Source organism: Lithohypha guttulata (assembly GCF_036872675.1).
Source record: "Lithohypha guttulata strain CCFEE 5908 chromosome Unknown scaffold_3, whole genome shotgun sequence".
Lineage (NCBI taxonomy): Eukaryota > Fungi > Ascomycota > Eurotiomycetes > Chaetothyriales > Trichomeriaceae > Lithohypha > Lithohypha guttulata.
The window spans coordinates 1,370,979-1,391,284 of NW_027042752.1; the positions used below are offsets into that span (position 1 = coordinate 1,370,979).

At 48.9% G+C, this 20,306-nt stretch overlaps 8 protein-coding genes across 8 annotated transcripts; 6 read left to right on the forward strand and 2 right to left on the reverse strand.

The window, feature by feature from the left end:
- Positions 1-643: 643 nt before the first annotated feature.
- LTR64_004284 (uncharacterized protein) lies at positions 644-3,427 on the forward strand (the record flags this gene model as incomplete). The annotated part of the gene is made up of 1 exon (XM_064898631.1): positions 644-3,427. The coding sequence occupies one exon, from the start codon at positions 644-646 to the stop codon at positions 3,425-3,427; it is 2,784 nt and encodes a 927-aa protein (XP_064754588.1).
- Positions 3,428-3,974: 547 nt separating this feature from the next.
- DLD2 (D-lactate ferricytochrome c oxidoreductase) lies at positions 3,975-5,627 on the forward strand (the record flags this gene model as incomplete). The annotated part of the gene is made up of 1 exon (XM_064898632.1): positions 3,975-5,627. The coding sequence occupies one exon, from the start codon at positions 3,975-3,977 to the stop codon at positions 5,625-5,627; it is 1,653 nt and encodes a 550-aa protein (XP_064754589.1).
- A 1,093-nt stretch (positions 5,628-6,720) lies between these two features.
- LTR64_004286 (uncharacterized protein) lies at positions 6,721-8,572 on the forward strand (the record flags this gene model as incomplete). The annotated part of the gene is made up of 3 exons (XM_064898633.1): positions 6,721-8,267; positions 8,317-8,456; positions 8,508-8,572. The coding sequence occupies 3 exons, from the start codon at positions 6,721-6,723 to the stop codon at positions 8,570-8,572; spliced, it is 1,752 nt and encodes a 583-aa protein (XP_064754590.1).
- A 445-nt stretch (positions 8,573-9,017) lies between these two features.
- On the forward strand, positions 9,018-10,745 carry CWC27 (Peptidyl-prolyl isomerase cwc27; the record flags this gene model as incomplete). The annotated part of the gene is made up of 1 exon (XM_064898634.1): positions 9,018-10,745. The coding sequence occupies one exon, from the start codon at positions 9,018-9,020 to the stop codon at positions 10,743-10,745; it is 1,728 nt and encodes a 575-aa protein (XP_064754591.1).
- Positions 10,746-10,805: 60 nt separating this feature from the next.
- Positions 10,806-11,567, reverse strand: LTR64_004288 (uncharacterized protein; the record flags this gene model as incomplete). Its single annotated transcript, XM_064898635.1, has 1 exon — positions 10,806-11,567. The coding sequence occupies one exon, from the start codon at positions 11,565-11,567 to the stop codon at positions 10,806-10,808; it is 762 nt and encodes a 253-aa protein (XP_064754592.1).
- Positions 11,568-12,019: 452 nt separating this feature from the next.
- SGT1 (Cochaperone protein) lies at positions 12,020-13,375 on the forward strand (the record flags this gene model as incomplete). The annotated part of the gene is made up of 1 exon (XM_064898636.1): positions 12,020-13,375. The coding sequence occupies one exon, from the start codon at positions 12,020-12,022 to the stop codon at positions 13,373-13,375; it is 1,356 nt and encodes a 451-aa protein (XP_064754593.1).
- Positions 13,376-13,668: 293 nt separating this feature from the next.
- LTR64_004290 (uncharacterized protein) lies at positions 13,669-15,497 on the forward strand (the record flags this gene model as incomplete). The annotated part of the gene is made up of 3 exons (XM_064898637.1): positions 13,669-13,827; positions 13,874-14,148; positions 14,198-15,497. 3 exons carry the CDS (start codon positions 13,669-13,671, stop codon positions 15,495-15,497), a joined length of 1,734 nt encoding a protein of 577 aa, XP_064754594.1.
- Positions 15,498-16,130: 633 nt separating this feature from the next.
- Positions 16,131-20,273, reverse strand: LTR64_004291 (uncharacterized protein; the record flags this gene model as incomplete). The annotated part of the gene is made up of 3 exons (XM_064898638.1): positions 16,131-19,544; positions 19,590-19,978; positions 20,027-20,273. The coding sequence occupies 3 exons, from the start codon at positions 20,271-20,273 to the stop codon at positions 16,131-16,133; spliced, it is 4,050 nt and encodes a 1,349-aa protein (XP_064754595.1).
- Between the last annotated feature and the right edge of the window lie 33 nt (positions 20,274-20,306).

Here is a 20,306-nt window from a genome sequence, read left to right on the forward strand (position 1 = left end):
ATTGAGCATGATAGGCTTGATAGTGCATCAAATCCATGCGACCAATACAATGCACATCCTAAGAGTATAAGACGGTAACGATATGCAGGTACTACCGAGGTTGTGGCTCCTTGTAGCTTTCCAACTGTGCAGGGCATCCACCAAGAGAAACTCAGATTATTGATTTCGGAAGATTGCCAATGATAAAAGTAGGTCTACTCACAGTTGGTCAGCGCTACCATGTTATTTGTCTCTGCTTCTACGATCATCTGGCAACGAAGTCTTAAAGCAAGTAAGCACCCTCAAGCCGCGTGCATTTCCACTGCTTGACAACTAGTTGTAGCCTGACTTGGTTCGTGCGCCGGGAATGATCGAAGTGGTCTGCGCTGCGAAGTTGCCTTGAGCTATCATTGAACCTGAATCTGAACCTTCGCGCTCTCGGAACACAAATTCTCATCGTTGGAGTAGCAGTCCAAGTTGAGTGACCTGGCAGAATTTCTTGCAGAAGCCTTAAAAACGGTCTTCTCAAAAGTGATATGCACTAGATGGGTCCCAAGATAAGGCGTTCAGGCAGCAAAACTGTGTCCTTCAGCGACGTCAAGACGTAGTACCCCAATTCGTGTATCGAGACACTATCTGTAAGAAATGCTGCCTACTTGCAACCATGGGAGCTTCCGAATCTAAGCTCGTCTTTAAAAAAGGCATTTTTCGATTGTCTGAGGAACAGGCTATACCTGCCAACGATCCTTACTGGACTGGATTCTGGGAATTGCCAGAATCGGTTGAAGATGTCTTCAGTCTCTTTTCGCCAAATGATATCCGTCGGACACGAGATGTCTCTCTGGACAATTTAGAAACTTTAATACTTGCTGTCGTATCTCGACTCACTATCCTGAAGAACCACCCTTCGTTCCCGAATACTGAACTTGCTCCCGAACGCAATGCGCTGAATTGTATTCGAGTCCTCACCAGAATCCTTCCGTTCGTCTACGAGGCCGACCATTTGTCAGAATGGGAAGAGAAGTTCTTCTGGGAACCGCGCCAGCGCCGGACTCGACGAAGTCGAGATACTGGCGAGATATTGTTTGACAAGGATCAGACGCAAGAGGCGACAGCACCAGTACCAGACAACGAGAAGCATGAAGAAGCGAAACCTCTAGCTGAAGAACTCCTTGACACCCTTGTCGATCTGCTATTCTACATAGGATTCACTCTTCCAATATTACCAGATGCTAAGAGTAGGGTCTCATACGCAATATGGCAGAGTGGAGTAGGCTGCAAGCAGTCGCTGAGCACCAACAAGGACCTAGAGAGCAATCGATGTGAGGTCTTGCGCCTGATACTCACAATGATGAGCAAGTCCATGTACATGTCATCCGGCCTTCTGCCAGTACAAGGAGTTCGTACCATTACTTATCTCGCAACTTGTGCCGAGAAGCAGATAGTACTCTCAGTTTTGTGTTCTCTGCTGAATACTGCAATCAAGCACAATGCCACTTCTTGGCGCATCCCTTACGATCACATGGTTTGGAAAGACTCGAGACAATCGTTGGTTGTGTACAGCTTGCAAATGCTGCTAGTGCTACTACTATATCCTGTACCTGAAGATGGAACTGGCCCAGCTCCGAAGAACTACTACAGACATTTTCTCGGCCGCCTACACAGACCTGAAGACTTCCAGTTCCTGGCGGATGGTATGATGAGGGTACTCAGCCAACCAATGCAGACCACAAGCTATCTCCCAGGCACTCAAAGACAGTCTAAATGGACACCCGAAGTGATCATGCTGTTCTGGGAAACTCTGCAGTGCAACAAGAGATTTCGAGCTTTCATCATCGAGTCGACCCGCATGCACGACTTTGTTGTTACGATGCTATTCTACGCTACCGAGCACAAAACAGATCTTGCTTGGCAAGGCGTCGTAAGGATGTGCGTTTTCGTTCTGCAAACCATGAGCGTGGAACCTTCATTTGGCAAGAATATGAACAAGAAGTTTGAGGCTCAGGAGACACTTCCGCCATCGATTCGCCTGTCCAGCTTTAGGGGCTCCTACGCTGACTTCCTCATCATCTCAATCCATACACTAATCACCACAAGCAAAGGACGACTTGATGCAGTTTACCCAGCTTTACTTGCCATCATCGGCAACATAGCAGCTTATGTACGGAACCTATCGCTAACGACGAGCACCAAATTATTACAGCTCTTCGCAGCCATGTCGTCACCCAGCTTCCTGCTAGCCAATGAGACGAACCATACATTACTCCAGTCTCTTCTCGAGGCAATCAACTCAATTATAGAGCACCAGTACAGGAGCAACCCCGACCTGGTCTACGTTGTCCTAAGATCACGGAGGCGAACAGAGGCATTAAGAGCATTGACCCTAGACGGTGGTCAGCAAGAAGTTGAACGTGCTCTCCGACGACGGAAGGAAAGTGTAGATACCGGCCCATCCGAAAGGCTGTCTCGAACGAGCACTGCAGACAACCTGAGCTCTCCGAAGAGAAGAAATACAGGCCACAGCGTTAATTCGTCGGTCGACGACAACACTTTCACTATAGGTGGAGATGATGATGACGATTCGGAAGCTGATGCGGACCAGACTGCACCTGCTCAGTCATCTCCTTCACGCCACTCTCGAGCTACTTCGGTAGCCTCATCGTCAGCCGAAGATGCAGTGCCCGTTCAATTGCGAGGTGTTTCTGAGAAAGCACGAGGCAAGATGCCAGCTGGTTTGCAGTCATTTTCGAGGCAGAGCAGCACTACCAGTCTCGGGCGTGGCCTGGTCGCCCAACCTGGAGGATTCATGCCAACACCGGGCTGGATTGATTCATGGTTGCCGGAACTGCCTTTACATACACTGCTGACTCTGATCAAGGTATTAGCACCACGACTCCCATCTCCTAGCGGCCACAATACCGAAGTTTCGGACAATGGATCACCACCACAGGCCAATTCAGGAATGAAAGATTTTGTGGCCTCATTACCGGAATCTGCAGATCTTCCACCTATATCAGCAATTCTGTCGGCACCATCGCCGATTCGAGTACATTTGTTCGAGTGGTCAGCCTTATCACTCGGCTGGTACACGTCAGTCTTGTGGTCACTCATTTATACAGCAGAAATGCATATTGCGCCTGCACCGTCCTCTACAGCATCAACAATATCCAACACAGTAACAGGAAGTGCTAGCATGGGTATAGGCCCCATCGGGGTATGGAACGGGACCCAAGTGAAGCTCTTCCAGGTCAGCACTGAAGGAAAGCGAGAAGGTCCCAGTCTATCCGCACCAAGAGGAGCTGTTGATGCTGTAGGGACAAGATTGGTTGATGGTGTAAAGGGTCTAAATTTGGGCGGGCTAGTAGGCAGAGTAACGGGAGGTACAGTGTCACCACCAACACCGGGCAACAGTGAGGGTCAAGGTCGAGCTAGTGTACGAGAAGTATAAGATTCTCAACATTTTTTTACAGCGTTCAGCCTTTACAGCCTAGTCGGCAGATTCCCGTATACGATACAGATACATCACGGATTGCAGAGCAGACACTACCGTACTTGTGGTGTATCTCCTTCGTGTGGAGTCTGGAAATCTATTCAGCACATCTTGTGCATTGTAATAAGCCACTCCAATTATCACAAGGACTCTATAGGTCGCTCGCATGTTTTGGTTGTTTAATATACATCGAGTTCGTTGTTAGCGGCCTGAACCTGAACAGTTCGATGCCCATGCATAAAGACCTTTCCTTCACTGATATCGAAGTCAATGGACCTCGGGGGACCACATTCGGTGGACCCGGCTAAATGCGTGCCGAACCCCAATCTGCAAAAAGCTCTATAAAAATCGGGCTATGGAGTGCTGAGTATGACGTTGACGCCCATGCCACGAGCAACAGACGAAGTGGTCGTCTTCCTTGAAACGTAGTGAACGTCCAGGAAGACTGACTGAGCTCTCAACAAGCAAGATTGGTACGAGTCCAGCGAGCCGTGACCTTGCAAACATGGCAGCACCCACTTCACGTCTCCTCCCCAGAGCTCTAAGAGCTTCCCAGAAATGCAGCTTTCGTCCTCAAAATACATATCTGCTCCAGTTTGTGCCACGGACACGGACACGGACCTTCACGACGTCTCAAAGGTGCTTGGACGATGCAAGCGACCAAGGCGAACCAGGCCACGATGTCAAATATACCACCGACTTAATGCCACACCTCAAGCGCGACTCCCGCTTCGGCGAGCTTACAAAGGAGCACATCGACTTCTTTAAACAGACCCTAGTCGACGATAATGCTATCATCGACGGCGTTACAAAAGATGCCTCCAACGACCTCGAGCCATTCAACCGCGACTGGATGAAGAAGTTCAGAGGCCGCACGAAGGTCGTGCTCAAGCCGAAGAACGTGGACGAGGTCAGCAAGATATTGAAATACTGCAACGATAACATGCTGGCCGTGGTTCCGCAAGGAGGAAACTCTGGTCTGGTAGGAGGAAGCGTACCCGTCTTCGACGAGGTTGTGATCAATCTGACAAGAATGAACAAGATAAGAAGTTTCGACGAGGTCAGCGGGATTCTGGTCGTGGACGCAGGTGTTATCATGGAGAACGCAGACAATTTCTTGAAAGAGCATGGCCATGTCTATCCACTTGATCTTGGTGCGAAAGGCTCTGCGCAGGTTGGAGGGAATGTTGCTGCAAATGCTGGTGGATTACGATTCTTGAGATATGGTTCACTACATGGCAATGTGTTGGGCATCGAAGCTGTTCTTCCAGACGGTACGATCATGGACGACTTGAGCAAACTAAGGAAGAACAATACCGGCTACGACCTGAAACAACTGTTTATTGGTGCCGAGGGTACTATTGGCATCATCACGGGTGTCTCTATCGTCTGCCCGCAACAATCAAAAGCGGTCAATGTCGCATACTTTGGTCTCGAGTCCTACGAGAAAGTCCAACAGGCATTCAAAGAAGCCAAACGTCAACTGGGCGAAGTACTGTCCGCTTTTGAGCTGATGGATGCTGAATCCCAAAAGTTTGTGCATAAAAAGACTGAGAAGAAGCGACCGTTAGAGGGAGATTATCCTTTCTATTGTCTCATTGAGACGAGCGGCTCTAATGGAGAGCACGACAACGAAAAACTTGAAAAGTTCTTGGAGCACGTAATGGGCGAAGAAATCGTTGCTGACGGTGTAGTGGCACAGGACGATACGCAAATCGCTGACCTGTGGGCATGGCGAGAAGGAATCACAGAAGCCATCGGTCATGTCGGCGGCACCTATAAGTACGACCTTTCCATTCCATTAAAAGACCTCTATCAGCTCGTCGAAGATACCAGAGCTCGACTTGAATCGAAGGGCCTCATCGGAGACGACAAGCCTGCTCGTGGCGTTGTAGGATTCGGTCACATGGGTGATGGCAATATTCACCTCAACATCCCTGTCCCCAAATATGTCAAAGAAGTCGAAGAAGCTCTTGAACCATGGGTCTATGAGTGGATACAAAAGAAGAATGGCAGTATCAGTGCCGAACACGGTCTTGGAGTTGCTAAAAAGAACTTTATCCAGTACAGCAGAAACGAGACGATGGTCAAGTTGATGAAGCAAATTAAACAGCTCTACGATCCTAAAGGTATTATGATGCCCTACAAATACGTGTGAGCCGAGAAAAGTGCTCAGCGATGTTGTGTATCACTCTGTCCTGCGCGAAGTCAAGCTGAATGTCCTCAGTTCAACACAGTGAGCACTGAGGGCATCGGTTACTAGGATCACCAATTCATGGTCTTGACCACCCGGCAAGAGTATTTTCTTCTCTACAGCAACGTCTATCGTGCGCAGCAGCTACTCGGTCCCAAAACATCGACGCGTTCTTTCGCTCCTCCTGGTCCCCGAGACTGCGTATTAGAGTCAGATCGACCGAAGGCACAGAATACCAGCCTATGCAAGATACAGCTTAGGGGGCTCATGTGTGAAAATGCTGGCACTGTGTCTCCAAACCCGAAGTGACTTCAATACATAAACAAGCCAGACGCCTCAAATGAGTGGCCGACGAAGTTCAGCACATGCCCGCGATGCATTTGAGAAGAAGCAAGCACGTTGCCTATCTATGTTGAGCACAGGGAGAACTGACTGCGCTGACGTCGACGATTTCGAGCAGTGACCAAGCAGGCTTTCTTGCGATGGCTGCAAGGTTCACAGCAGGCGACTACCTGTCAAGATAGTGAAGGCCAACGGCTGCTTGCAGGCTCACGCGATTGAAGCGATATACGACCGCAGTATTACAGAAGAGGTCAAAAATATCATATGGCCACAAAGGTCCCTGTAACAAGGTCTGTGGTCGTGTGACAGTGGATTGGGGCAGATTCCGTCCCCAGAAATAATCTACTCGAGTAAATATTGGAGACAACAAAAAGCACATTCGAGTTGGAGTTCAGTGTGCCTCGACTTTTTCCGCCTCGAGCAACTCGCGCCATTATGACAGAATAGTAGCTCTCGATGGCTGCGTTTGCAGTCTCTACTACCTGAACTTATTCGTATACCTTATTGTATAGACTTGTCCACACGTATTCGAACCAAGCCTTTTCGACAGAAACTCTAATATTTTGTGTCTCCAAGCCTCGGCCCAGTCGGTATCTACCCCAAGATATGCGGCAGGCATTTGTTCAGTCCCGTTGCATTGTTGTATTGATAAATCATCCTCTTTCCAAAGTTCCGAATCTAGAGTGAGGTCTTTGGTATCCCCCAAGCCGCCATCATGCCATCCATCTCCGAACTCAGCGACATCCGCATGCCCATGATCGACCAACCAGCATACACACCACGCAAACTCCGAGTCGTCACAATCGGAGCAGGCTACTCCGGCCTCCTCTTCGCACACAAATTCCAGCACGAGCAGCCCGACCTACAGGACTTCATCGATCTCACCATCTTCGAAGCCAATGAGGGTGTGGGCGGGACCTGGAAAGTAAACACGTACCCTGGCGTTCAAAACGACGTGCCTGCTCATCTGTACGCGTTCCCATTCGATCCGAATCCGAACTGGTCAAAGTTTTATGCGGATGGGGATGAGATCCTGGCGTATGTGGAGGGGATTTGTGATAAGTGGAATTTAAGACGGGATATTAACTTTGGGCATCGGGTGGTGGGACTGGAGTGGGTCGAAGAGGATGCGAAGTGGAAGATTCGGGTGTCTGAGCGTGGGGAGGAGAGGACTGAGTATGCGGATTTTATCATTTCGGCTCAGGGGTTTTTGAGTCGGTGGAAGTGGCCGAGTATAGATGGAATACATGACTTTCAGGGTCATAAAGTTCATTCTGCGGATTGGGATCATTCGTATGAATACTCGCGTAAGAGGATAGGCGTGATAGGCAATGGAAGCAGTGCGATACAGATCCTGCCACAGATGGCTAAGCTCGAGGGTGTGCAGGTTGTTTCGTTTCAGCGTAATCCCACGTGGATAACACAGTCGCTTGGTCAGACTTTAGGTGTTAGTTCTGGAGAGCCAGAGCCTCCAGATGAGAACGAAGAGGTTGGGGTGGATATGGCGGAAGTGCCACCTGAGGATACAGAAGTGGGCTCCAATTTCAATCCAAGATATACAGCTCGTGATAAGCAGCGGTTCCAGGATCCCGAGAAGCATAGGGAGTATCGAAGGATGTTGCAGCATGGCATGAACCGTGGGTTCCGCCTCTTCAAGAAAGATAGTCCACAAAATCAAAAGTCCACCGAGGCCACCATCGAGCGCATGAAGAAAGCACTGAATTATGACGAGGAACTCTGCAAGAAGCTGATACCAGAGTGGACGCTTGGGTGTCGAAGGTTGACGCCGGGAGAGGGTTATCTCGAGTCGTTCCTGCTGCCACATGTGAAACTGACACAATCGCATATCAAGTCAATTGACGCTACGGGCATCAATACGGAAGATGGCGAGCACTATGACTTGGACGTTATCGTGTGCGCCACGGGCTTTGACGTCTCGAATATACCACACTATCCTGTGGTCGGACGTAATGGCATGACATTAGCAGAGAAGTGGAAAGACGAACCTGAATCGTACCTGTCTCTGGCATGCCCTGACTTCCCGAATCATTTCATATTTACTGGTCCGAACGCAACAGTCGGGCATGGGACCCTGATAACTTCCATGGACTGGTCTGCACAGTACATGATCAAGTGGCTGCGTAAAGTGGCAGGAGAACAGATCAAGTCAATTGCTCCAAAACAGTCTGCCACAGATGAGTTTGTGAGGTACGGTGACGAAATTCACAAGACATTGACTTGGACGGGTAGTTGCGTTTCATGGTAAGTACATCTCTGAACATGCCAAATCAATGACTGACGATAGGGATAGGTACAAGAATAATCGAAGAGATGGTAGGGTAACAGCCACATGGCCAGGTAGCGCACTCCTATATAAGGAGATGATCAAGGAAATCAGGCCTGAAGACTGGGAGATTGAGTATAGGCATCGCAATCGCTTTGCCTTCATGGGTTCGTCAGTTCAGCGCAAAATTTGGTGCGCCATACTGACTGTAATTGTAGGGAATGGGTTTACGATGCTCGAGATGGATGAGGACGCAGATTTGGCATTCTATATTGACCGATAGTGAATGTTTGAGACGAGTCCAACATGCAGCCAGGGAGAGACGGTCTTGATAAGGTTGGCAATGCAAGACAGATCGTGCTCACTGGAGCCTGAATTAGTACGTCGGCGTGAGTAATGTAGATAAACCATAGAGAAGCAAGAGAAGATTGCAAAAAGAGTTGAGAACCATTTCGGGCAGTACTGATAACTGCTGCAGTACCAAATTTTATGGGGGTTTTGGGGCTGTAAAATTAGTGGTCGATGCCTCCATCACCGCCTGGATTTTTTTGGTAAAACCGAATTGCACCAATTGAGGAAGTAGTGAGGCAGGTATTACTCTATGCTCTATTGCTATAGCTCGATGAGTCAGAGTAGGGCATCTATTCTGCTCTATACGATGATGATGACCTAGCTGTTCCATAAACGACCTTCTTTCTCTCCACCATCAAAAAGGTCAGGGCCACAAAATGTCGACTCAATACACGACCGAACCACCTCCAACAGCAACGGTCCTTCTTCACACAAGCGCAGGACCTCTGACGATATCCCTCTTTGCACAGCAGACACCTCTTACAACCAGGAACTTCCTGCAGCACTGCCTGGATGGAACCTACAATGGCACCATCTTCCACCGTGTAGCGCCTGGCTTTGTGATTCAAACTGGTGACCCTACAGGAACTGGCGAAGGCGGTACAAACATATATGAAGATGGAGACAAGAGCCTGGAACGCTACGACGAGACATGGGCTCGTATGCTACGTCTACCGGAGGAACGATATGGCGAGCGCATCGTTCTCGGGAACGAGGCGCACAGCCGGCTGAAGTTCAATAGAAGAGGACTGATAGGGCTGGCGAGGATGAGTGATGAAAAAGGAAATGCTCAGGGACAGTATGGGAGTCAGTGGTTCATTACGCTTGGTGATTGTCGAGCGGAACTGGATGGGAAATGCACAATGTTTGGGAGGATAGAAGGAGATGGTATATACAATGTCATGAGGATTGCTGGAGGAGAGGTTGTGGAGGGGGCAGAGAGACCTGTATATCCGGAGAAGATCCTGAACGTGGAGATACTGGAGATGCCACAAGGCGAGGCATGGAGGGCTATCAGGAAAAGGGAAAGAGTCGCGCAGAGGACAACGACAGAAGAGAAGAGCAAGAAGAAAGAGAAACCAAGTAAGAAGAAGAGTGGAAAGACATTGTTGAGCTTTGGTGGCGACGCCGGAGACGAGGAAGAAGGTGCAGGTGTCGTGGTCAGGCCCAAGAAAGCAAAGTTCAACACAGCACTCATCGATGCAGCTGCTGAGGAAGAACAGGCGCAAGCGAATGGTATCACCAACCATAAGGAGCCTTCTGCCACGAATTCGAAGAAAAGGAAAAGTCCCGAGTCAGCTCCTACACGAAAGTCACCAGAACCAGAACTAAAGAGAAGCAAACCGTCATTCCACGAGTCGACGACACAGCTACCTCTTAAGGATCCAGAATCACCTTCGCGATCGCCAACACCAGACATTCCTCGACAGCGGAGAGCCTCCAACCACAAGTCTGCCACAGCACTTGAAGCTGAGATTGCAGCTCTCAAGGCTAGCATGAAGCGCGACACGGCACCAACAGCAGAGCCCAAGAAGAAACTCTCTGCCCTCGAAGCACTGATTCCTGCGACAAGCACTCGCGGTCGCAAACGGCCACGTCCGGGCGAGACTGGGTCAGAGGATAGTGCTTCGATGAAAATGTTGAACGCATTTAAAGCTCGGCTGGAAAGTGCAGATCAGGGAAAAGAAACGTCAAAAGATTCAGCTGCTACAAATGGTAACAAACCACATGCAGAAGATCGAATCCCAGATGCACCTGATGAGGAAGCAACCTTGTGTGATCTGCATTTCATCGCAAACTGCCAATCCTGCTCTGATTGGGCGGGTGACAACAAGGAGGCAGAAGACGTTGATGACGAAGGTGGAAAAGGTTTCTTGAGTCACAGTTTGACGTTTGAGAAGGATCGATTAGGAAAGGATCTCACGTGGAAGCAGAAGAACGAAGAGGAACTGGTGGTTATTGATCCTAGAGAAAGAGAGAAGGAGTTGGGGAGCAAGAAGAAGCACGGCGATAGGAATGGTGATGGCAAAAGTAGGAATTGGGATAGGAACCGAGACCGTGACAGAGATAGGAGAAAGGATGAGCGGCTTAGAAGTATTGGGTAGTGCTTTGAAGCTCCAGTCTATTGACATGCCTTAATGCATCCAGTTGCTCGTTGATGTCTTTCAATACTTCAAACCACCATTGATGGACACCTCGCTACCATTCATATACCTCGCCTCTTTGCTCATCAGAAACGCAACGATGTCAGCAACCTCTTCTGCGGTTCCCATTCTACCTAAGCTGACGGAGGCCTCACTCTCTTTGACAGCGTCAGGACCAGCAACAACGCTGTTGTTAGTAGGTGTGTCGATAAAACCTGGAGCAACAATGTTGACTCTGATGCCTTTTGGACCGAGCTCGAGTGCCATCGATTTGGAGAATCCCATTACCGCATATTTAGTGGCACAGTAGGCAGCAACTCGTGCTGCTGGTCGTTGACCCATGATTGAGCTGACATTGACGAAAGAGCAACCAGCATGTTCCTTCATATGTGGTAAAGCGGCTTTTGTAACGTTGTACGTTCCCTTTACATTGACAGACCATAACTTGTCAAAGTAGCCATCTGGCAGTTCTAGTATCGAATAAGCAGTGGGATTGATGCCTGCACAGTTGAACACATGGTCTATACGACCATAATACTGGACAACTTCCTTCACGACTAGTTGACATTGTGCCTCGTTTGAGACGTCGAGTTCTGCAGTGATGATTGGTGACAGATCAGACTGCTGGACTGATTCAGGGAAAGCTACCTCGTACTCGATCTCGACAACGTCGGTAAGGATGAGGTTCGCTCCAAGCTTGGCCAGCTTCAGAGCAGTGGCTTTTCCTATACCTGAAGCAGCTCCTGTAATGAAGACGATCTTGCCAGCAAGGGACTCCGACATATTGAGGACTTTGACTGATCACTATCGGATCCTTTGATTGATACTTTGGTTAGTCATGCCGACTTCGACGGTCGTACCTTCTCCGAGTAGTGAACATTGTCCTAGAAGGATCGGAAGTGCATTACGTCGACCAATAGTCACACAGGTGTGGAAGGAGCCATTATACTTGAACTCACACCTGCTGTTCTCTCAGACATTTCTTGCCTTGTTCAAAATTCATCATACTGAGGCAAGAATCATTGTCCGTCCTGGAAGTCATTTCACAAACACCAAATAACGCGAACAAACACGTTACAAGGTGCTATACAAGTCGCGTGCAAACACGTTCTTCCCCGCAGATGGTGACAATTGTAGTCTGGCCCGTCTAGTTGTCTTTCTTCCAGTATACAACTCATCCTTCCTACTGCCCACCCAATTCTACTCCACGAGAAACATCATACCGCTGATTCGACATGGACCACGCCAGCGCAGGTGCGAAGGCACTAGCTGTATCAGATGCAAAGACAGCCGTGGAAGAGTACACAAAAGCCTTGATTGAGAACCCTACCTCACCAGACTACTTCATTCAGAGATCAACTGCTTTCGGTCGGCTAAACCCACCACGACACGATTTGGCTCTACAGGATGCTGAATTTGGAGTGCTTGCTGGACAGAAGCGTGGGAAGAGAGACAAGATACAGGCTGCACAACAACGAAGGGTCGTTGCTCTCTATAACCTTGAGCGATATGCTGATGCAAAGCTGGTCCTGGACAGTATGAAGAGATGGCGGCCGACAAACTCAAAACCGCAGGAAATGGAACATAACATGTGGCAGTCCAAAATTGATGGCAAGCTGAAGACTAAACCGCAAGAAGCAACCGTCACCGAATATCCTTCAACGTCTTTACCGAATGAGAGGACGATGACGAATTTGCTTGAGAAGCAATTGCAGAATGGTACTGCCTCCAACCAGAACGAAAAAGATGTTGAGGTTCAAATGGTGGACGACGGCGGAAAGGAACGGTCTACTACTGAACAACCTTCCACGACTGCACCTACCACAAGCACAACCGAATCTACACCAGCCACAGTTGCGCCTCCTCAGAACTTCAGACACGAATGGTACCAGAATAACCAAAACGTAATCGTCACAATCTATGCCAAAGGAGTCCAGAAAGACAAGGTCGAGGTCGACATTGAAGAAGACTCAATCTCTGTAACCTTTCCCCACCCTTCCGATCCTTCGTCCTCTTTCAATCTGAGCTTCGATCCCCTATACGCACTCATCGATCCATCAGCCTCAAAGTCACAAGTCATGTCAACCAAGATCGAGCTCACTCTTGCTAAGGCTGCTCAAGGTCAAAAGTGGGCAAACATAGAAGGTTCAGCACCTCTCAAGAAGTCAGAAGCTGCACCAACAGAAGACGCCTCAGCCCAGGCTGCTATGATGTCTTCCATTCAGCAACCTCCTGCCCCAGCTGCAGCCCCTTCATATCCAACCTCCTCCAAAACTGGTCCGAAAAACTGGGACAAGCTAGCAAGCGATCTCACCAAGAAGCCAAAGAAGTCCACCCCAAAGTCCGAGAAACATGATGAGGACGAGGACGATTCCGATGCAGATGACGCTGAAGTCGATGACGACTCCGATTTTGGAGGAGATGCTGTCGACGGCTTTTTCAAGAAGCTCTACGCTGGTGCTGATCCTGACACTAAGCGAGCCATGATGAAGAGCTTTACAGAAAGCAACGGCACGGCACTTTCTACTAACTGGTCGGATGTCGGCAAGAAAAAGGTGGAAGAGGTCAAAAGCCGTGATGAAGAGAACTGATTTTTCCTGATATTCACTGCAATTACTTTGATTAGTACCAGCGTTTCAAAACATTATGTACTTCTAGCAAGGCGCTGGTGATGCTTCCAAATTGAGTTTCATCCCTTCCGGGACTTTACATACCAAGCCATCTACCAACATTCTTTAGGTGAACCCCCTCGTGCACGGATCTTTTGAAATTGGAATGGAAACTACTGGCGAGCTCAAGCACCTGCCTCTTCTTGATGTTATTGCAAACTCCAACACGTCTTACTGACCATTGCTAACCAGCAGCAACATCGACAATCATCACCATGGGTGCCACGACCTTCGGTACTGCCGTCGCAATCTTTGTCAACACCTGGCTCGTCGGCTTGATAGCCTTTGGGATAGCAGCAACAGGGATATTCCTGCATATACTCGGAGCCGTCGACAGTACTATAGGGTCGAGCGTACTGTTGTCTATCGTTTGTGTATGTTGTCCTACCTTAGAAGAGATGCCTACTAAACCACTCACAGGCTGCCACATCGACTGTCTATCTTATACTGCAAAGTATCAGCGTCTCGCATACAAAGCAGTATCGCTTCCACAGATTGTCACTCGTCTCCTTCTGTGTACACTTGTCTCGTGCCTTGATCGCTCTATGGATAGTCACCACTACCGTTGGCTTATGGAGAGCGTTGGGACAACCATTGTGCAAGAGCAGCGATGTCAAGGCTGATACTCCAGCTTGGGAAGCAGGGCTCGGTTGCTGGATATTCAGAGTTCTCGTGGCCTTGAATGTGGTGATGCTGTACGACTTCAAGTTGTGAATGCTGAGATTTCTGTGCTGACGACTCTAGGATCATGAGTTTCTCACTCTTCATTCTCACCGAGATCAATGGCCGCTACGTCCCAATCGGCCTTTTCCATTTCGAATACTTGTCACACTCCTCCGCTCGTAACACCCCTGGCAGACACCGCCGTCGTACTCTGGTGAACTCAGCTTACGGAGACTCCGTCGAATACCTTGCCAATTCCATGACCGTCACATCCGAAGACGAACAAAATCTGACTGGTTCAACCGAAAAGCAGCCTCGATCCAACCGCGATGAATTTACAATCTCTCCGTCGCCTACATACCGCTCCATCGACTTCGTCGGAGCCCGCTCAAAAGCACCTGCCATGCCAGACCATCGGCTCGACGCATTGGACCAGGAGTCGATCCTTAACTTGTCCTCTTCGCGTCAATCTACAATCACAACCACAACATTCGCCACTGTTCCTCTCTCCCACTTCCCCACCACACCAACGAGTAACGCCCTTACATCGTCGCAGCTCAAATCACGTCACCTATCAGCATCCAATTTCCCAGCTCTCCCAAGCTCGTTCCAGAAACAGTTGAAAGAACTCGAAGCTGCACAGAACGGGGCAGTGGCCAACACACCAAGTCCAGGAGCTCGTCCAGCACTTTACAACATCACAAACACCTCTGCAGGAAAGCTGAAATCAAGCTGTGCCTTGCCTCTTTCCACTCAATCCAGCACCACACTGGCAACTACGATCAATGTCATTGAAGCGCCAGAAGAGAAACAACCACGACCTCTGTCGGAAACCATCGACAAGCCTGCGCCAGCTTGGTGCCCTACCAATCTCAAAGCAGACCCTCTCTCCTCGGACCCGGCAATCAAGCGTCTGACAGACTTTCGTCGAAACTCGAAACTGGGTCTCGACCGTGTCAGCCGACGCTTCAGTGTTGGAAGTCACGGCTTCGAGTTCGGCTTTGGTGGGAGCACAAGGGTTAAGCCTGACAGTGGAAATTCCAACTCCAACGATGTGAAGGAGGGTGCCGGTACCAAAGGCACAGAAATGCAACCTACACCCACTACCGACACGAAGGTAGAAAAAGCTACTGAACCCAAGAAAGACGAGCCAACAAACACCTTGACTAAACCCACCACCGACACAATTCAGCGCTACACCAAACAATCTAAGCGCCCCGGAAAGAATCTGAGCATCATGCCACCGCCCTTCCCGCCTCCTGCGCCTGATCGGTCAGCTGCTCACGGTCATGGCACCAGGCCTGTTTCATCACATAGTCAGAGTCGGAAACGAGGAAAGAGTATGGTTGAGAGAGGGAGATATGAGAAGTTGCCACGTTGATACTTCGAGGGTTACGAGATAATTCACTGCTGAAGGAGTCACGAGTGCGTGCTTTGAAACAAGCTAGGGAGGTCGTTATGTCGTTAGGAGTTTGGAGTTGGTCATGCTGTTCCAAGCATGCGAAATCTGGGCGCCCTAGACCTAAGGATTTCAGTATGCGATGTTAGACATCAAAAGAGCAGTGTTTTCCAAGAAGCTGTTTATAGACATTTGCAATAACTGAAAATGCTTCATTAATCGTGACTCATGATGACCTATTCAAACCAAACTCTAGTGTCCATCCAAACCATAGTGTTTTACAGCCAGGCTATAGCCGGATCCAAAGCGTTTCCCAATCCCCAACTCAACTCCTGTTCCTATGGCAGACATGCGCGGTCTATTTAAATGCGTAGCCAATGTCTCTTTTTTGCACTTGTCGCATGATCCGAACGCCCCTATGCCAATGGTTGTTCCTATATTCATATCCGTCCTCTTTCCATTAGCCAAGAAATGCACCAAACATACCACTGTACGCATGAGTACGTATCTAATACAGCTGGCAATGTGGTTGCCATGCCCAGAAAACGCATATCCAAGACAAGCGCTTCGTGCGAAAATCGTTGTCGTACACAGTTGATCATGAATGCACTCTCGTCACGTTGTTTCGACCCCTAGGACAGCTTCGGTGTCCCCACTATCGTCATCGTTATTAGTAACCGGCAGTTTTCTCTGCTTCTTGAGGTCCATCTTCATGTAATCTCTTATCGGCTGTAGCACAGACCGAAGTCGGACTCCTTGCTTGCGTAGCGCCATAGATTTGATGAAACACAGTTCGTCTCCAACAAGTTTCCACGGCATTTTGCCGCGGGGGTACTCACTGTACATACAAGATGCACGAAGAACTGACCACGGAGAGCCCCTATCGCCACCATACCGTATAAAGTCGTTGTAAATATAGCAATCATGTTTGCGAGGTTCAATCGTTTGAACAGCCTGTGACAGCTCGTCGACAATCTTGGCGAAGTTGAGAGGGTTGTTATTCCTCGTTGTCGCGGTATTCCGGTGTTCCTTTGCAGTGTCGAGTTGGCCAATGGTCGTGGTCCACTTGTGACTAATAGCTTGAATGTCTTCTTTGAGGCCTCGGAGGACAGCTTTTACTTCATTATGGGATGTAAGTTGGGTAAGAGTCCTCGTGGCCTCTGCCCATGCATCATCTATGGGCTTCTTCAGATCGGCGTCGCGGATTTTGTCAGGATTGAAGTCTCTGTCAAAGTTATGAAGTATTTCTTCACTTCTCGGTATTGCAACGTCAAACTTCAAATAATCGAGGACACTGATGCATGGGCCGCTAGAGGGGAATCGGTGGTTAGAGCTTGTCGCGTTTTCATCATCGTATGCTGGTGTGTCTGATAACCTGTGGAGCTGGAAAATATTGCGGATCCTGCTGGCTAAGTCCTTCCAAGTATTTGTGCTGAATGAGTCCCCAGCCTTTGCTCCATCGACAAGATAACCACATAGCGCAGCGAGCGTCAAGAAATCCTTTTCCTTCATATTTCTGGGATTTGCATAACACATTTTCTCGAGCAGTTTAGTAACCTGACCAAGTCTACTCGCAATTGCATTGAAAGAGATGCATTTGTACATAAACTCATTAACCTCCTTGGTGGCAGGTGTCGATACTGTAAAGACATCTTTGACATATGCAGTGGCTGAAGTGATGCCGCATTCGCTCTTAGTAGGTAGAGTTGGCACTGATGCATTATCGAATTTTCCAGTGAATCGATCATCCCAGATGAGTGTCACAGTGTCGCCGTCATAATCGCCGCCCGACAGCATTCCAGCTAGAGGGGACTCGCCTCGGATCGGGAAAATCGCAACATCCTTCAGATGTCTCAGTTCTGGTCTATACACAAGCTTGACCGCCTGTATGTCGGATGGAAGATGGGCGGGATTGCGAGCCACTAGCACTCTCATATTTTCGAGTTTCCATTCCGGGAAATCCGAGACTGGTTGCGTAAAGTTGACCTGAATCTCTCCAGGCTGAAGCGTTCCCGTGGGATCTGCCACGCAGAAAAGATTCGTACTGTAAGGTATCTCAATCCAGAGCTTAGTATGTCGATTAGCTAGACTCTGGCTGACAATACGCGCCATGCAGTCTTTGACCATGTATCGGCAGGATTTGGGATCGAAGCCGCTCTCAAGTAGCATATCGACCTCCTCCTCCTTTTCATCAGGCATCTCTCCACACCAGCCAATTTGTGATTCGGATAGAGAGGGATGCCATATCTGTCGCCAGCACCTCAATTCAGCCGCATCTTTCATGGCCTCTGCTAACGAATCATACCATTCTCGTAGGTGAGTCAACAATAGTTCTTTAAGCACAAGTCGTGGAACACCTCTATTCTCAAGAATGGTGATTAACTGAATGTTCAAGTGTGCAGGAGCACACGTGTGCGAAGTTTTGACAACCTCAAAGGTTCTCTGATATCTGTCCGCATCAATCCTCTGCTCGGGATGCGGCTTGATCTTGAGCTGGGAATCAGAGACTTCAATCCAAAAGCCTCGTCCATGAGACCTTTCAGGGTGAGTGTTGTGATAGTCGACTATCCACAAGCCCTTGGCGCCGCCGATACGAGCTTGGAAGGCACTCGGCACGTTCTCGTTCTGCTTCCCGATCTCCTTCCAGACTGCTGCCGCCAGTGGATACGATATAAGAGCACAACCATCTGTCATAATTTGATCACTTTCGATCGCGGTTCCGTACTGGTCTGTAGGTTGCTTGTCGCGAACGTAAATAAATTCATCGGACTTTAGTTCGATCGTTGGAGTTGTCTTAGAAAGCCCGAGGTGCATACGAGCAAAGAGTTTTAGGTCAGTCGAACTAAGATTTGGCCTCAGTGGAATGTGCCATTGTACAAGCTGAAGTAAAGAAATAGCTCGATGACGTGGATCAGAAGCTGCTGATCTTGGGGTTGCAAAGTCGAAGCCGTTGATGGCAAAGAGGTGAAGCTTCAATCGTGTGCCCTCTTCCTTACGTCGTTTCTTGGGCGCATCCTTCGTTTCGACGTAAAAGGCACGCCAGATTCGACCTGCAAGATACAAGTCGTCTTTCCCAAGCCATGCAAATATGCGGTCGTGTATGTCTTGTGGTTGCATGCAACTCTTGAGCTTCTCTGGGGTATTCGGAGGATAGTCGGGTGCGAAACAAGGTATGTCTAGCACAATAAAGCGGTCGGCCCCGAATTTGCGGTGAAATCGACAACTCCTATCAATGGTCATTGCGTTCAGCTTGAGGTCGAGGAGCTGGTTCTCAGGTGTTTGTATGAAGTCGAGTCGAGCAGAAAGCGAGACTGATCTTGACGTCTCATTGTCAATGTAAGAGTTCGCTTCGAACGTCGAGGCTCTAACATTTGACTGTGGTGGTGCAGGCTTGTTATCAGCTCTACATATCTTGACCACTTCCTTCCAAAAGCTGGAGTAGCTTAGTGTCTCGCTAGTGCAAGCAACACCAGCCTTGTGGTACAAGGCGCCAACTTCCCATCCTATGTGTAGACTAACTCTGTAGAGTTCAAAAGTGTACCAATACGGCAGGTCTTCAGGCAGCTGCCGCTTTACTGTCTTCAGGGGGCCCGATGTCGCTATCTCATTCAGGAGTTGTAAAGGGGTTTTCTCAACAGCCTCAGCTGCTTTGCAGGAGCGTTTTGCTTCGACATCGTCTAGGTAATCGCGTTCGAGTTGCGTACCGCCTGAGAACCTTGTCGATACTTCATCACCGGTGTCCGTAAGTATTGAGGTATTGTTGGAGCTTATGTCTTGGTCTTCCACGTCGGAGAAAATCTGGTCAGGATCCTCGGACTTGATTGTATCGAAGCTTCGGTTCAACGTCCCGTTATCTGAAGAAGTGACTGTAGCATCCTGTGCTTTTAGGTCACTGAGTCTCGAACGTCGCTTCTCGGTTTGTGAGAGGGTTAATTGGCCCTTCTCGGGTTCGCCCTTTAGCTTCTTAGAGGTCTGCCTCCCATCTTTGCTTTTCGCGTTCCTCGTCGCGCTTTCGGACTTTGTTAGAGACTGTTTGTGTTAGCAATGGAAAGTCTGTGGATCCCAATTACATACAGTAGGAGGTGTGGCCACACGTCTTCGCTTCGCGCCTGCTGAAGATACTTTCTCTGAATCGGATGGAACAGCCATGCGTGACTCGAGTCGAGGTGTGACGACACTATTATCTTCGATACATGTGGTGAAGGAAGTTGCGGCGGTAGACAAACTGTTTGAGAAGCTTGTATTCCGAGATACAGTTGCAGCTGAGCTGAATGAGCTACGTTGATAAGTATCAGAATCTTGGTTGAGCCTCAGCTCCTCGTCCAAAAGATCAACCAGGGTCTGTAAAGCTTCGAGTCGACCCTGCAGTGTGAAGCGGGACCGGGTAAGAGCCTCATTTTTTATGAAGCTTTTCGACTGTGGTAGTGAAAGTACTGTATCTCGTGCCTCCAGTGAAGGTTTGTCTAGTAACATTAGCCGCTGACTAACGCTCCTTCCACATTCGAACTTACATATCCATTGCGACTGCTTCGCAAACACTCTTTCCTCGAAATCTGTTACGATGGCATCGACATTGATATTTCCTTTCCAGCATACTGCTCTGATGCGAAATGCAACTTTACCAGCTAGGTCATTTCCTTCTCTTGCTTGACGAGCTTCTGTGCCATGCAGTCGTCTGATCTGCAGGCCCCATTTCGAGTTCAATTTATTAATCACCTGGTCAATCTTCGCACTGGTTTGAGAGGGTGTTTCTGGCATTCGGGCTGAGAGAGCACGACCTCATTTGTGTAC